A 15793-nucleotide genomic window follows, 5' to 3' on the forward strand; every position below is an offset into this window, starting at 1 on the left:
CCAATGACATCGTTGTTTTTGGGGCGAAACATAACAGAAGTGCTTCATTGATGACATCATGCCTCAGCTGCTTCCTCTGAGAGTTCAGAGCTGTAAGTGGATGAATAACCACACAAATACTGTGTGCGTAGTAAAGTTTGTAGGTTTTAAGCCTTCAAAATAAACTTTCCTTCTTCACCTGTGTCCCCCGGGAGGCACCGAAGACGAAGGCAGAGAGACGGAGGCAGAGAGGCAGAGAGACGCAGGATGTCTTTTCACTGTAACCTAAATCAAAGTTGAGGAAGGAGCTCTCCCAAAGTCAATGTGTGAGGGAAGAAGGGGACCGACAGGGGTGCAGGAAGAGACTGAGGCAACAGGGGAGGGGTCTGAGGGAGGGGAGGGGGGGGGCAGGGGTGTTATCTGGTCCCGTCTGAAACCAGAGCAGCAGGGATTAGTTACAGAGGACTATTTGTGGAGGAGACACAGAGGCTGTGAGACGGTGGCATTGTGAGAGAATCTCCTTCAGCAGCAGCAGGGACGCAGAGAAGTTTGAAGAGGAAGAGGAGGGCAGGAGAGATGAAGAGGATCGGCACACACGCTACACATGCAGAATAAGTGGAAATGCTGGCGCACCCGCACTCTCCATCACAGGCATCTGAGAATCACACACACGTGATTTAGCTTCATTCACCCTCATTCACCCTTACCTCATTCACCCTTATTCACCCTTACCTCATTCACCCTGACCTCATTCACCCTCATTCACCCTTACCTCATTCACCCTTACCTCATTCACCCTTACCTCATTCACCCTTACCTCATTCACCCTTACCTCATTCACCTTTACCTCATTCACCCTTACCTCATTCACCCTTACCTCATTCACCCTTACCTCATTCACTCTTACCTCATTCACCCTGACCTCATGCACCCTTACCTCATTCACTCTCATTCACCCTCACCCTTACCTCATTCACTAAAAGCTGCACTGTGAAAGATTTACAAAAGGCAGCAAAGATGATAAATGTAATTTTGGGGTCAAGAATTTGACTCTTTACTTTTGTGACACTTTCTTTCCAACTATTCTCCAGAGGTCAAGTGAAGGTTTTTATTCGTTTTGGTCATAATTGTCCTTCTCATTTTTCATTCATTCTTTTTTGCCCGACTTGTCAAACTTTGTTTAATACAAAACACTGTAATATTTTCCCCCTCGGCTCGGTGACAAACAGACAAACCCGATTAAAGATAAAATGACTAAAGAGCCCAGAGAGTGAAGCATCCCAGGTTAGTGTTTGGAGGAAAACACACGTTAATGAGAGAGGCTGTAGATCAGCTGCGTCTGAATCTAGAGGTGAGAGCAGAGAAGACGTGTGGGCCGTGAAGCCCAGGGAGCAAGGAGCAGAGGTGGAGAAGGAAGCGACCCGGAGTGACTCACAGCTTCACACCGTAAAGAGGTGGAGGCCTGCGGGGATCAGGAGGCGAGACGCCGCCACCACAGGGAGACCAGGAGACCAGACCAGACCCACAAGACCCACGCACAGGGCTCAGACACTTTCATAGTCCTCCCTTTCTCTGATAGCCCCAGTCACACACACACATTCCATATTTCTTAACTATTCATTCTGGTGGCCTCATAGAGAGAGAGAGAGAGAGAGAGAGAGAGAGAGAGAGAGAGAGAGAGAGAGAGAGAGAGAGAGAGGAGAGAGAGAGAGAGAGAGAGAGAGAGAGAGGAGAGAGAGAGAGAGAGAGAGAGAGAGAGAGAGAGAGAGAGAGAGAGAGAGAGAGAGAGAGAGAGAGAGAGAGAGAGAGAGGAAGAGAGAGAGAGAGAGAGAGAGAGAGAGAGAGAGAGAGAGAGAGAGAGAGAGAGAGAGGTGTGTGTGAAAGTAGTTTAGTCGTGATAAGAGAGGAAATGAAAGCTTCCCCACAGACGTGCAGCTTCAGCAGCCCGATCATTACAGGAGCGCTCCTCCTGTTGCAGTGGCAGCAGAGCAGAGCAGGACAGTATTGATCAGCACATCACATATCTGTTCAATCACGACCTGAAGCAGGCTGAGCTTCAGCACAGACGACATGCAGAGAGTGAGTGTGTGTGAGTGTGTGTGTGATCATAGCTCCTCATTCATGGATCTGCCCTCTGTGCTGCAAACACACGGCATGCAGATGTGGAGCCATCAGCACGATGAACACAGATATGATTTAAGATGTTGTTATTCCACTGTCGGCTTGTTCAGACACACACACACACTCTTTAATGATGTAATGTCCCTGTAGTTTGCTGTGAGGAACACCGAGGCCTCAGACGTGACGACCTCGTGTCCGTGTGTTTATGCCTCCACAGCTTTTGGCAGCGGTGAAGTCGGAGAAAGGCGTGAGCTCAGCGGTGGACCTATGCTGTTACCATGGCAACAAGGCTTTGGAGGCCATCCAGGGTTTCCCCTCCTCCGAGGCTCGATCCGCCTTAGAGAACATCGCCTCCGCCATCACCAAATTCTGACCTGGACACACACACACACACACACACACACACACACAGGTTGCCTCTTGATTCCACATGTGCTGAAGAAGAACTGAAGAGGTGACACTCATGAGACTGATGAACTCTTTGTGCTCCTGACGTCTCTGTGACAACACAGAGGTTATAATCATGATGTGGCTCTCATTAAAAAAAGAGAGGAAGTCTCTGTGTGTGTCCGTGTGTGTGTCTCTCTCTCTCTCTCTCTCTCTCAGTCCCTCACTTTCTCTCTCTCTCTCTCTCTCTCTCTCTATCTATCTCTCTCTCCCCCCCCCCCCCCTTCCTCCCCTCAACACACACATCAGGCTGAGCTCCATGTCAGGTCAGTGTGACCTCTTCATCGTCTCACATTTGTCTGAATTGTTTCCAAACAGCAGGTTTTGCTCCAAACACAAGTCCAGCTGCTTGGTATGATGTTGCAGTATTAAAGCCACTGATGGACAAACAATGTATCCAGAGAATGAGTCAACATTGTCACAACATTTAGACGTTGTCCTCAGTCTGGTCTGGTCCTCCAGCAGCGGGCTTTGCTCTCTCTGCTGCGTCTCACCTCAGAGGTGTCTGGGCTGTAAACATGTGGGCTGTGTGTCTGAATGGAGTCGGGTCTCTGCAGAGGAACATGAATCAGGATTAATGTCATCGAAGTTGTCGTGTTATGTCTGTCCCTGTGCCCGTGTTTGCGCTCGGAGCAGACCCAGGGGCGGGGAAAGGTCACACAGCCTCTCCCCTTGGCCCAGCCAGCCAGCACATTGAAGCTCCGCCAAGCAGTAATTATTAATGAAGAGACCTGAGCAAATGGACAGGAAATGCAGAGGTATTGATTGGGCCGGCTGCCCTGCTGTAAGCCGTACAGGCTGGCGCCAGCCTGGTGGCCTGTGGTTTCCCAGGCTGCTGTCTGTGGGGGCCGGGGGGTGGGAGGGAGGGGGGGGGGCGGGCAAGGTGTGAAAGCAGGGCCACCGTTGGCAGCTGTCTGTCACATGCAGGCCTCACCTGAAGGACACCAGAGAGCAGGACGGAGGAGACTTACACACATGTTCATCTGATCAGGCTTTAACACGCATCAAGAATCGATTGTTATTAATATATTGAGAGAGAGAGAGAGAGACCTCAAAAACAGTTTGGGTGGAACTGTTTGTATTATTGAATGAAGAATAAGTGATGACGTAATTATGCCACCGACAGGAAATCCTTGCTTTACACTTTACACACCGCAACTTAAGTTACATTATGATGATGTCACTGAACCAACTGATCATCCTGCATGAATGAGACAAACCACTGTTATTAATACATTCATATTTCCTCTGTCTGGTTGTATGAGACAGGAAGTGGCCTCAGGGTCCAGAAACACTGATGAGGATAATGATCACATGACTTACAGTGATTTTACATTTAAGGGAAGAAAAATCAGGATGAAAGCAAAAAGAGTAGCGAGGACAGAAGAGAGAGGAGAGGCAGGGACGGGCGTTCGACAGGAGACACAGGGTGATGCAATGATGCTGATGGAGACGTGCTGATGTAAGAGGGAGGCCATGTGGAGACGTTTCTGTCCTGTACCTCCACTTTCCCCTCTGCGACTGTTCCCCTCAGGCCGGGCTTCCCGGGTGCAGCAGGTGCAGCTTGTGCCGGGCGAAGCCTCGGGCTCCTCCTGAAATATTTATCCTCGCCGTGAGGAGACGCAAGGGAAGTTACAGGGGAAGTTAAAAGGAGCAAACAAGCCAGGAGGCTGCGGCTCTGCCAGAATGACAAATGGGGGTCAACCAACAAATCCTGTCCAGAAGATGAAGTCTGACCTGAGCGGTGGAAACTCCTACAATGTCAATAAAGTGGAAGAAAAGTGGCTTTGGTAGGATCCTAGCCTCTTTTTACAGCACAAACTAACAGCAGAATATGGAAATTGGGGACATTGCCTCCTGTTTTTCTGTCCTGTAAAGCAGAAACGTGACGCTCTTTGCTTCCACTTTCTCATTTTCAGGTCTCAAGTATCACGAAAACACAAACGGGTGAGACTCAGAGTTTACATGCATAACATGCGGTGGGCAGTCAGGTGGTGTGATTACAGCAGGCTGGTCACACACACACACACACACACACACACTGATGTGAATGAGGGCTGATATATTATTAAGATTGGAATCGTCCATGTTTCCCCAGCAGCTTTGTGATCTTTCATAATGATGTTTTGTGAGTAGTATCACTTTAACCCGGTCATGTATGTGCATGTAAACGCACCACATAGACACACACTTGCACACCAGAGAGCAGCAACGGAGAGAGAGGGAGGTGTGTGTCCCTGTCGCCCTGTGTCTTCTGCTCTCTTCGTCTTTTTCTCCCTCTCCCTCTCTCCTGTCTCTTCCCCCTCCTGTGTCTCTGTCATCGTCCTAATCGAGTTCTAGCAACAAGCACGTTTGCGACGCTCGCTCCATCCACAAACACGCAGGTCAGGTGCTCTGTTGATGTCTGACCTCTCTGTCTTCTTCTGTCACCTTAAGATGGATTGCAGCATTTCTCACGGTGTCTCCCCCCCGCCACCCAGTGCATGCTGGGATAGACTCCTTCAGCCTCTGTGACCCTGATAGAATTAAGCCAGTATGGGAAACGACTGCCTGAGTGAATATTAGTGTGGAGTGATATTAGCCTCTCCATTTGTCTTCTTGTGAATGGCCTATCCGTAAACACCTGCTAATGTCATCATATGGCTGACTGTGATGGATGAAAGTCATTCTCCCGCGATGGGAACAGTATGGCTGATTGGCCTCCTCCACACAGACGAGCATATTGGCCAAAAATGACACTTTAACGAGCTCTTCCCAGTGTTAAATGCTGTGTGCCGGCCCCTCGTCGCACTCCGTCGCCTGGCTGACCCTGGACCGTGCGTCCCCCTGCAAAGGGCCGGCTCGCTTCATTGGCTGACGGATCAGACTGCTATGGAGACAGCTCATTAGGCCAATAATGAGAACGGCTGCAGCTACACGTTGTCTTGTTATATCATCTCCGTATCGACATATTCGAGGCCCGAGACAGAACATTTGGTGCTAGCGTGTGCATTAACGTTAAATAGGCAATGATTATGACTTTAAGAGTTATGACACCACCGGGGGTTCACTGTTAACTAGCTCCAGCAACCAGCACGGCTTCACTCTCTGGAATCTTAGCTCATTTTCATTTTAATATCATTTATGTGTGCTTTAATTTGTCTCATTAATCCATCTTTATCCTGGTTTTATCGGGTTCCATCAGTGCTTTAAAGCTGTTTATATTCTGAAACGTATGAGCCGGTGGGTAATTCCTAAACATGATAATAAACAAATAATTTCATTCATTCGTTTCTTATGATATAATTATAATATGGTGTGTAGGACCTTTCATATATTTATGAGTGTAGTGCTTTCACATTTGAGAAAAAATAATTTTAAAGGTTAATGTTTCCTTGTCGTTTTGTTTTTGGGTAGAAGACGAAACAATAGGTAAACAATAAACAGTGCAACTTTCCAATTGTTTCTGTGGTCAAAGTGAGTAACAGCGTCCCCCAGCGGATTAATGGGGGAACTTCGCTGTCTTGTGATCTCCGGGTTGCTGACAGGTTGGACCTCAGTGCGTGCTGTTTCGGCCTCTGTCCACTAGGAGGAGACATTGCTCGCTTCATAGTTTCAGGCCCTTGTAGTTCCTCTGAGAATCTCTGCGAGGTAAGAGGTGTCACTCGTAATTACTTCCGTTTTCACTAAAATGTCTGAAGTTTGTTTGTTTTTGTTTTGCTTCCTTTAAACTCCAATGTTGAACAGCTGCTTAATCTGAGGGCTCTCCGCTGATGAATATCTGTGATCGACCTTAAAATCGATCGTTGGGTCAAAGCTGCGAGTTTAAACAGCAAATATTTCGATGTATCAAAACATTTCATAGTGATTTTACGTCATTGTGTCATACAGCAAAGAAAATGTGGTGTCGGCGACACTACATTTGCTGTGATGTTGTGATGTAATAACAATATCATGTAATTAGCATCGACAAACTGTGAGATACACGAAAATATCATTAAATAAGGCTGTTTTCATAAGATAATTGTATATAAGACGTAATAAGCGTAAATGTATTCCTCAGCTAATCAGCACTATGTACTACATTTAACAGAAAATATTAAGACAGAGGATTTATTTAAAAACAAACAAACGTATGCATTAAATCGTAGCCGTATAATTCAAGAAAAACGTTTTTTAAACAAATAGAAGGGTTCAGAAAGCTTTTGGTGACATAAAATATTTATTTTATTTCGAAGTCACGTTAAGCAGGTAGCTCCAAATGGACAACAACTACTGTAGACATGGCTGGAATCGATGACAGCTGTAATAAAATACCATTTACAGAAAATAGCGGCGTTACTTGTTTTTGATTGAGGTTAATAAATTCTAACATTACTTCATTTTTCTGATACTTTTATTCGTGTGTGCTTTACGTTTTCTCTCCCTCCGGACCTGTGCGGAAGTGACACAGGAGGCGCGCGCCCCGTGAAATCACGCGAGAAGACGAGAAGCCGAGCGAGAACAAACATCAACAACAAAAACAACAGTTCGGTGTAAATAACGCGCCGCTCGGCCCGGTGTCCGCCTGCAGAGATGCCTCCTGCGCCCAGCATGGACCCATAAAGGTGAGCTTCACCCGGCGGACACACGCCGCCACCCGCCAGCCCCCGGGACTCACCGCTCAGGGGGAAACTGGGGCCAGGCAAACATTGCCGCGTCATTAAAATTCAACAAACACTCAATGTTGTAACTCGTAAAGCTGCACGTCAAGCTTCATGAAGACGCGTGGTGGCGTTTAAAGCAAACAGTGGCGGCTGTGTTTGTGTGTGTTCGTGTGTCAGAGAGGGTGTGTGTGTGTGTGTGTGTGTGTGTGTGTGTGTGTGTGTGTGCGCGCGTGTGTGCTGAGGCGCCACATATGCGCAGCTGATTCGCCTTCTGTTCTGCTTCAGCGGCTTTTAGCTGAAGAATGAGGAAGTGGTTCAGATAATAAAGGCTGAAGTGGCGCTCGTCCTCCCGCACAGACCGCCACCCGGGGAGCCCGCGATAGACCTGCGTGTACCTGCGGGTCTGCGGGGGAGGACGTGAACGCACCACTCGTGTCAGCTGGACGTACTCGGCTGCAGGCTGCATGTCAGCTGTGTTGTCGTGCAGCTGATCACATGCTGCTGTGATAACGGCGGCCTGCCTGCTAAAGCCGAGCCGGTAGCTCCGTTATAAACTGTTACTAAGTGTTATAAACACGGAGGGATCTGCTGTGAGTGCTGCTGTACTGGGGCCGGATGTAGTGACCTGGGCCGACCTGCTCCGGGCCGCTGTGGTTTCCTTATGGATTGTTTGATGATTATTAATATTAATATGTAACGAAGAAATGTGATCTGTTTGAGAGCAAAAGGCCTCAGCACTAACCAACCAGCAACCTGTTATACCGACAACAGTACAGTGAATATTAGGAGTAAACATTGACAACCACCGTAGTTTTATATTATTTAGTATTTGTTTAACTAAATGTCAATCTCATTCATGGATAATCTCATTGTGTACTCCTGTCTTCCTCAAACCAGGTGTTTATGGCCCTTTAGTGTGTGTGTGTGTGTGTGTGTGTGTGTGTGTGTGTGTGTGTGTGTGTGTGTGTGCTAAAGCAGCATATTTGATGACATTTTAGGGTTTTTTTTGGTCCGGTCCAGTTCATGATGTCATAATCTTAGATGCAGTTTAAAATCTTAAAATGTCTCATGAAGAGCATCACTAACACAGTTTGGTGTGATGTTGTTGCAGGCTATGAATTCCTCTGAGCATGGGGGGATTTCAGATGAAGCCATGCTGGAGAAAGGCAAGTTCAGCATGGGACGATGTTTATGAAGTTCAGTACAGCAGCCAAAGCATTCCTAACATGATAATTAAATTGTAAACACACTGTTCCAGTGTAAATGGACCACATTTTGATAACAACTGTAGAAGTTTCATCAGTGTGTGAAGGAGCAACATTTACCCTCACAGCCATTGATCAGAGGTTTACAGTGAAGCAGATTGTTGTTCTTTGTTAAAGCATGTTTGGACCAATAGTCAGATTAAATCATACTTCACGTTGCCTACCTTGTTATTTGCAGAAGAAAATCATGCCCCAGACATTAAGGATGAGATGGAGGACTTTGCGATTTGTGAGCCAGCTGAAGGACGTGGAGCAGGACCTCCTTGGAGCGCTGAGGCTGGTAAACGGGTGTCTGCTGATCTGGGACCAGACCCCAACCAGTCCACCAGCAGCAAGAGAGTCCGAGTCTCTGGAGAGGTAATCAAAACCCAAACTATCATGCAGAAGATCACTTACAGGTTCAGCACAGAGACTTTGTGCTTCTGTTCCATATAGTTTGTTATTTTCCCATGTTCTGCTTTTCTCAGAGAATAGTGGATTCAGTGGAGGTTTAAGTAATACACAGCCTAATGTCATGATTGGTGGATGGAGGTGGTTTTTTGGAAGTTGGAGCAGTAAGGAGATATGTGGTGTTCACTCAGCAGGTCCACTGTCCTGTAAAACATGGAACATTTGGTAAAAACATGCTTGTAAAGTCACGTTATGGTCTTTTTCTAGCGCCGTATGTATTTAAATTCTTCTCTCCTCTGTCCAGATGAGGCAGCATTTGCAAGAGGAGAGCAGCAGACGGGAGCCTCTGTGCCTCACCACCTCCGGAGAGCCGAAGGACTGCAGCCGGGAGAAACCCAGGGTCTCCTACAGGAAGCCTCTGTTCAGCATCTCACACAAGATCACGGAGAAGAGGAACACGCCCAGTCTGGAGCAGCAGGTCGGCCACGATGCCGGGAATCAGCTCAACTACAGCAGCTTACTCTCCTCCAAGCTCCAGAGTCCGGGGGAAAATGGCCCGTCGGAGACTTTGACCACCGCAGACGCGTCAGGCCAGACGTCATCAGCAGACTCTGGCCTTTATCCGCTGATCGAGAAGATGTTCTTCATCCTCAATACCCTCAATTCAAGCATGACGCAGCTGCACAGCAAAGTGGACTTACTAACCCTGGAAGTCATGCGGATAAAGAAGCAGATCAAACCAGCTGAGATGGTGACAGAGTTCCAGCCTCCTCCCGAGTATCTGCTGACAAGCGACGAACTCAATCAGCTGACGGAGCAAACATCCAACGCCGGGGAGCTTGGGTGTCAGTTGCTGGTGCACCTCTTCCCAGAGCTGTTCAAAGCCAGGGAGTGCTCTCACGACTGTATGGCGAGCAAGAGAACCCTGGATTCTCTGCACCTGCAGCTCATACGCAACTACGTGGAGGTGTGTTACCCCTCAGTCAAGAGCAACAGTGTGTGGCAGGACGAATGTCTTCTCCAGATCAATGATTTCTTTAACCGTTTCTGGGCTCAGAGGGACATGGAGAGCGCTCGGCTGCTGAGGAAGCAGGCGACGGCGGGCGGCGGGATTAAAGCTGAGCATCCTCAGACGTACTGTTTCATCAATGAGCAGGGTCAGGAAGAACACGTCTCTGTAGACAGCCAGCAGAGCAGCCTGGCTGTGTCAGATCTCACGTTCAACACTCAAGCCACAGAGGAGCTGGACGACTTCTCCTCCCCTGAGGACTTTGTTATCTGTCTTATGCACCGCCTCTTCCCTGAGGTTTTCGAAGAGGGGAAACTGCCTGAATGCTCTGGCAGTTTCAGCAGCGTGGGACAGGTGATCCTGGACTCTGAGAAGATGGAGATAATAAGGAAGTACATGGAAGCTAATTTTCCTGACGTGCCTGAGGACAGCTGGCTCCAGGTGTGCATCCAACATGTGGAGGACGCACTGGAGGGGCCGCACAGCAACGGGAACGGGAGTGAACCTGACAACATCAACGATGAGAGCTATGACCTGACCAGCCTCCCTGGAGATGTTCCTATCATGAATGTTCCCAGCTTGGTGGATTATGAACGACCCGGTCGCAAGTCCAAAAAATCGCTGCTGTCGCCCGTGGATTTTGACGACCTGGAGGTTCCTCGGCCAGACTTCACTGTTCCACAGGAGTACCTCTTATCTAAGCAGCAGCTTAAGAACAACTATGAATGTAGCTTGTCCGTAGGGAACTTTGCCTCTCGGCTGCTGGTGCTCATGTTCCCCGAGCTCTTCACCCACGAGAACACGCGCAAGCAGTACAACTGCAGCGGCTCCCTGGGCAAGAAACAGCTGGACCCCGTCCGCGTGAACCTCATCCGTCACTACGTGCAGTTAGTTTACCCTCGTGCCAAGAACGACAGAGTGTGGATGTTGGAATTTGTAGGCAAACTGGACGAGAGGTGCAGGAGACGCGACACGGAGCAGAGGAGGTCGTACCTGCAGCAGCGCAGAGTTTACGGCCAGGAGTCTGAGCAGGAGGCCAGGGACTTCTTCTGCCAGCTGAACCAGTTTAGTTCAGATAGCATGAGGGAGGACCCCGACATTCCCTCCTTACCCCCTGAGAAAAGTAATAAAGACTTCTGCAAGATTCCTCTGGACGAACTGGCCGTGTCCAAACCAGACTTCCCCGTTCCTTCGGTCTACCTGCTCTCAGACTCGGAGGTACGAGAAATCGTCCAGCAGAGTCTCTCTGTTGGAAACTTTGCCGCCCGCCTGTTGGTGCGACTCTTCCCTGAGCTCTTCACCCAAGAGAACCTGCGTCTGCAGTACAACCACTCAGGGGCCTGCAACAAGAAGCAGCTGGACCCCGTGCGGCTCAGGCTGATCCGCCATTACGTGGAGGCCGTGTATCCTGTGGATAAGATGGAGGAGGTGTGGCACTACGAATGTGTGCCGAGCATCGACGAGCGGTGCCGGCGTCCCAATCGCAAGAAGTGTGATATTCTGAAGAAGGCCAAGAGGTCAAGCACTGTGTCCTAGTTACAGTATAGGGATTTTCTGTTTGTAGGTGAGCCGGGGGAACGTTGATTGGATCGGGTCACTTGGGTGCATCGCTTCACAAAGTGGCCTCCTCATGAATTTTCGCTCACTTTGCCCCCGGCTCACCTACAAATAAAAGATGAGCTCATACAGTTAGCAGCACTTCTTGTCAGTAAAGTCATTGCACAGTGCATAAGCTGAACCTTTACTGTCCTCTGTAGGATGAAGCCAAGCTGTTCTCATTCTGTCACTTCATAGTAACACTTTATCCTTTGACTGCAGCCGTAGACGTCAGAGTCCATGTAGTCTTTTTATCGGTGGAGAAAGTTAACGAGCTTCTATTTATAAGGTTAAAACTGTCATAGCTTATCTAACATACCTGGTTTGTTAAATGTCGTAGCCTTAAGATAACAGGTAGCAAATAGCGTAGCTCACATTTGATATATGATAAGAGATCGATCACACTCTCTCATTGCAGTTACTGATGTAGCATCGTGCCACCACTGTTTCATAACAATGTGCTTATGTTAAGCCCTCTTATAGAAGTTTATATATTATCAAGACAATTTAACCATGACAGTGGATAATGATAACCTATTTCTAATAAAAATATGAATTGTAAATGTGACATCAATGGGGGACCAACTGCTTTATACAGAGAACCTTACTGGCGCTGAAGTGTCAATCAAACTCCTGATAGGAACCTGAGCTGATGTGTTTCTCCCCCCTGGCTGAGGAATGAGGACAAATCTTTCAAAGTGCATTTTTATTTGGGAGCCTCGTGTTAGGAAGGAAACATTGAAAATCATGATGTCATTATGTCGACCAACAGCCGAGTGTCCACAAACACAGAGCGACATGAACACGATCCCATCTGTAGGAGCGCCATGGAAGTGCCGGCTGGGCTCTGCGTGGCGTTCAGGTCTCTGTGGCTCTGGGTGGCGTTCAGGTCTCAGTTGGTCTGGGTGGCGTTCAGGTCTCAGTTTCTCTGGGTGGCGTTCAGGTCTCTGTGGCTGTGGTTGTGGAGACCTTGGCTGCTCAGTGGCGTCCTGATCCAGACTCATGGCTTAAAGGTTTCGTCCTTGGAAACATTTAGCTTCTTCCAGCGCCTTAAGAGAACGTGGTGCTTCTCTCCGTCGTTGGATTCGCCCAACACCCTCCTGAGGACGACTCTCATCAGGGTGACGGTGTTCGTCTCTGGGTTCTCCGCCAGCACCAAGTCCAAGGTGTCTCCAACCTTCACCTACATGGAGGGAGAGACGGGGGAGTCACTGCAGATACAGCAGAGACGGAGCCAGAGCCACATGCAGCAGGTCAGGAACCATACTCACAGATTTACTCTTCTTGATGAGATTCTGTCCGTTCAGCTTGAGCTTGTTGCTGTAGAAGGAGTCCTCAACTTTACTGTTGGAAGACAAAAGCAAACGGGTCTGTGCTCATTATTCAAACCAACAGAACAACATTACAACTTACAAACAACAGAAAAATGGCTGCTGCCTTCGCTTGTAGCTAAGAAGCTTCTCAAGCAACAGGAGAAAATAAAACCATGACCAATAATAAAGTAAAGCCGTTCCTCTGTTTGCCTCTGACTCACTTGCGTGCCATGTCCAGGCCTGCTTTCATGATGATGTCATAACGAAACGACTGTACATATTTCTTCATGTCTTTGTAGTCCTTTGGTGTGTTTGGGTCCTCTTCCTCCTCATCTTCATAATCACTATCCTCTGGGTCTCTCTCCTCTTTCTCCTTCTCCTCCTCCTCCTCCTCCTGCATCGGCTTGGCAGCTTTTCTCTTCTTGGTGCTCTTAAACCTCAGTTGATGCACAGACCAGCTCTTGGCGGCGTCTCTGGCACGTAGAGCAGATCTGTGGCAGCCGCCCGGCGCGGGGAATGTGGAGCAGCCCCACAGCTGGCGTGTGTGTATGGTCCTGGGACACCACTCCGTCCCCCGCAGGCCGTATCCAGCTGCCAGCAGGTGGCGTGGGTTCAGCCTTCCTAGCTGCCTCATGGCAAGAGCCTGCACCAACAAACTCTGCATGCTGGCACTCCAACCAGTCACTGTGCACACACATGGAGCAAACAGGTACACACACTCAGGTAACCACAGTGGTTTTCACAATAACATTAGACAGGCAAACATATATATTACTAAGCAATACATTATACTATACACTGTTTATAGTATGCAAATATTTGTGTGTATGCTGCACCTGTGTGTGTGTGTGTGTATAAATGTATGCTCATATACATCTTTGTTATATACACACAGTATGTTTCTATATTTGTACATAGAATTCCATATTCATATATATTTAATTTAACAAACACATCACACCATTTCGTTGTAAAGTTCATCTTGAAGAATAAGAATAAATAAGAAAAAAAGGATCGTTTAACAATTTTCCGAGGATTTTGATCAAGCTTACAGCGGTATGCAGCTGCGTCGAGCCATGTTTTACCTTCAAACTAAAAGCCGCTGTGGTTTTCCAAACGCTTCCGCAAGACGCTTTTGTGATTTAGAGCTTTATTTTGACGCTTGACTCCGGAAGTGATACATTGGATTTCGCTAGCAACTTGACATCCACAGAAACGTTGAAAGTGTCGCTGTCGCTAATGGAACGTCCTGTCCTTTGACGTTAGCCGTGATTTGTCCACGTATTTAAAGTTATTCCTGTCACAACATTAAGCACGAACGTTGTCGTTTCTGATTGAGTACGAAACGAACTTCAAATAGAGCTAAAGAGGACAGATGATCCAGTAAGCTCTCCGTACTTGTGTTTACCCTGCTACCTGAACTGATTCATGCAGATTTTACACATTAAGAGTCTTAACGCGCTGCAGCCTGTAACATAATAAGTATCATACATGCACATTGTCGTTTGGTCCACTCACCTATAGAATAACCTTTCATTGCTTGTGTTGTTGGTTGTGTTGAAACTCTCTGCTTTTACATGCTAGCATGATATGCTGCCACCTATCGGACGGGAGGAAAATACAATCTGAACATGCCGATTTGACTTTAACACTGAAATTATGTTTGGATCGTTGATTAAAGGTTCTTTATCTAAATAACCTTTCATGTTCTTATATCTAAACAGGTTGTTATGTTTACAACAGAGAGGCTGTCTTTGTCTTTCTTCATTATTTGCGCATAAGAAATAAAAACACCTTGCCATCGTACAGTTAAGAGTGTAATCATGGAGGGATGAAGGGTTTGTCCCATCCTCCTCCTCCTCCTCCTCCTCCACTTTCCTCCTGAGGATTCACACCAACAACATTGGTAAATATCCACGGGTTTGCCCCAGACATTTATTGCAAATTTCCTTTTTCCAGCATAAGATAAATTGAATACATACATGAAAAGTTAATCAAGTGATTTACACAAACCTTTTGATTATTATGACAACAAGAATATTTGAACATTTTACAAGAATGTATAAGTTTAAGTGATCAATAGGCTACTGCAGTTATGCATTTGTCAAATATAAGTGTAATTACACAACTTGGATACTTTATTACTTTAAGGGAATTTACATCAACATTCAGCTTCACTACAATTCATAATGTCTAGTGTCACCTCAAGTGCATAATACTGTTAATACTACATTATTGGAAACAATGAGAGAACAAGATGTTAGTTGCTCGGATGCATACAATGAGTTTCCTGGTAAATGTTATAAAAAGTTTGTATTATAAAGGTTGCATGATGCAGATGTGTAAACTTAAGTGCATTTACATCCTTGCATATACGGTTTGTAAACTCCAGGGCTCCTCCAGGTACAAAACCAAGTGTCCACATCCAAAGTCTCCAGTGTAACAGTGTGTGTGTGCTCCTTCACTCTGTGGGCACGGCCAATACACACCGCACAGTAAAGTCACAACTTTACAGCTTTAGAAAAATCAGCGTTATTCATTTAGATACACGGTGAACGCATACTGTGTCATATATGCTGGTGTTTACATTCAGCTCTGTGTTTATGCATCCGACACATTCAGCAGGAGGAAATCATGCAAATCTGAGCACGGTTTGATGGTCGTCTCCCTGCTGCAGTACACAGTCCAGTGTTTCAACAGATGATGGTCGCTGTGCACGATGTGACATCCACCCATTCAAATGTGATTGAATGTAAACCGCTGCTTCTTCTTCTTCTTCTCTAGTCACAAAAACAATGTAATGACACGGCTGCTTTGTTTCACCACAGTTGCAGTCGGGTTTGTCGTGGCAGTGGGTAGCAAAAGTCTAATATAAGACAAACTGTTACACTTCTGTATTCAGATTTCTATAAAACAACATGTTAACTTGAGCAAAGATGGATAAATGAGTTTGAAGTGGTATGTTCTGGTGTCGTTGAAAACACTCTTGCTTCACACTTTGCTTCAAGCATTTCTGAGTCATCCTCGCCAGTTTAATCAGATTTTAAA

At 47.0% G+C, this 15793-nt stretch overlaps 2 protein-coding genes across 2 annotated transcripts; one reads left to right on the forward strand and one right to left on the reverse strand.

The window, feature by feature from the left end:
* Nucleotides 1-6179: 6179 nt before the first annotated feature.
* bend3 (BEN domain containing 3) lies at nucleotides 6180-12000 on the forward strand. Its single transcript, XM_076159380.1, has 4 exons — nucleotides 6180-7133; nucleotides 8284-8338; nucleotides 8616-8794; nucleotides 9132-12000. The coding sequence occupies exons 2-4, from the start codon at nucleotides 8287-8289 to the stop codon at nucleotides 11370-11372; spliced, it is 2472 nt and encodes an 823-aa protein (XP_076015495.1). The 5' UTR covers nucleotides 6180-7133; nucleotides 8284-8286; the 3' UTR covers nucleotides 11373-12000.
* Nucleotides 12001-12133: 133 nt separating this feature from the next.
* On the reverse strand, nucleotides 12134-14340 carry mtres1 (mitochondrial transcription rescue factor 1). Its single transcript, XM_076159382.1, has 4 exons — nucleotides 14264-14340; nucleotides 12967-13429; nucleotides 12704-12776; nucleotides 12134-12615 (listed from the first exon to the last, which is right to left on the reverse strand). Exons 1-4 carry the CDS (start codon nucleotides 14280-14282, stop codon nucleotides 12433-12435), a joined length of 738 nt encoding a protein of 245 aa, XP_076015497.1. The 5' UTR covers nucleotides 14283-14340; the 3' UTR covers nucleotides 12134-12432.
* Between the last annotated feature and the right edge of the window lie 1453 nt (nucleotides 14341-15793).

Source organism: Genypterus blacodes, unplaced genomic scaffold, assembly GCF_046128005.1.
Source record: "Genypterus blacodes isolate CSIRO-AG114 ecotype Tasmania unplaced genomic scaffold, CSIRO-AGI_Gbla_v1 ptg000095l_1, whole genome shotgun sequence".
Classification (NCBI taxonomy): domain Eukaryota; kingdom Metazoa; phylum Chordata; class Actinopteri; order Ophidiiformes; family Ophidiidae; genus Genypterus; species Genypterus blacodes.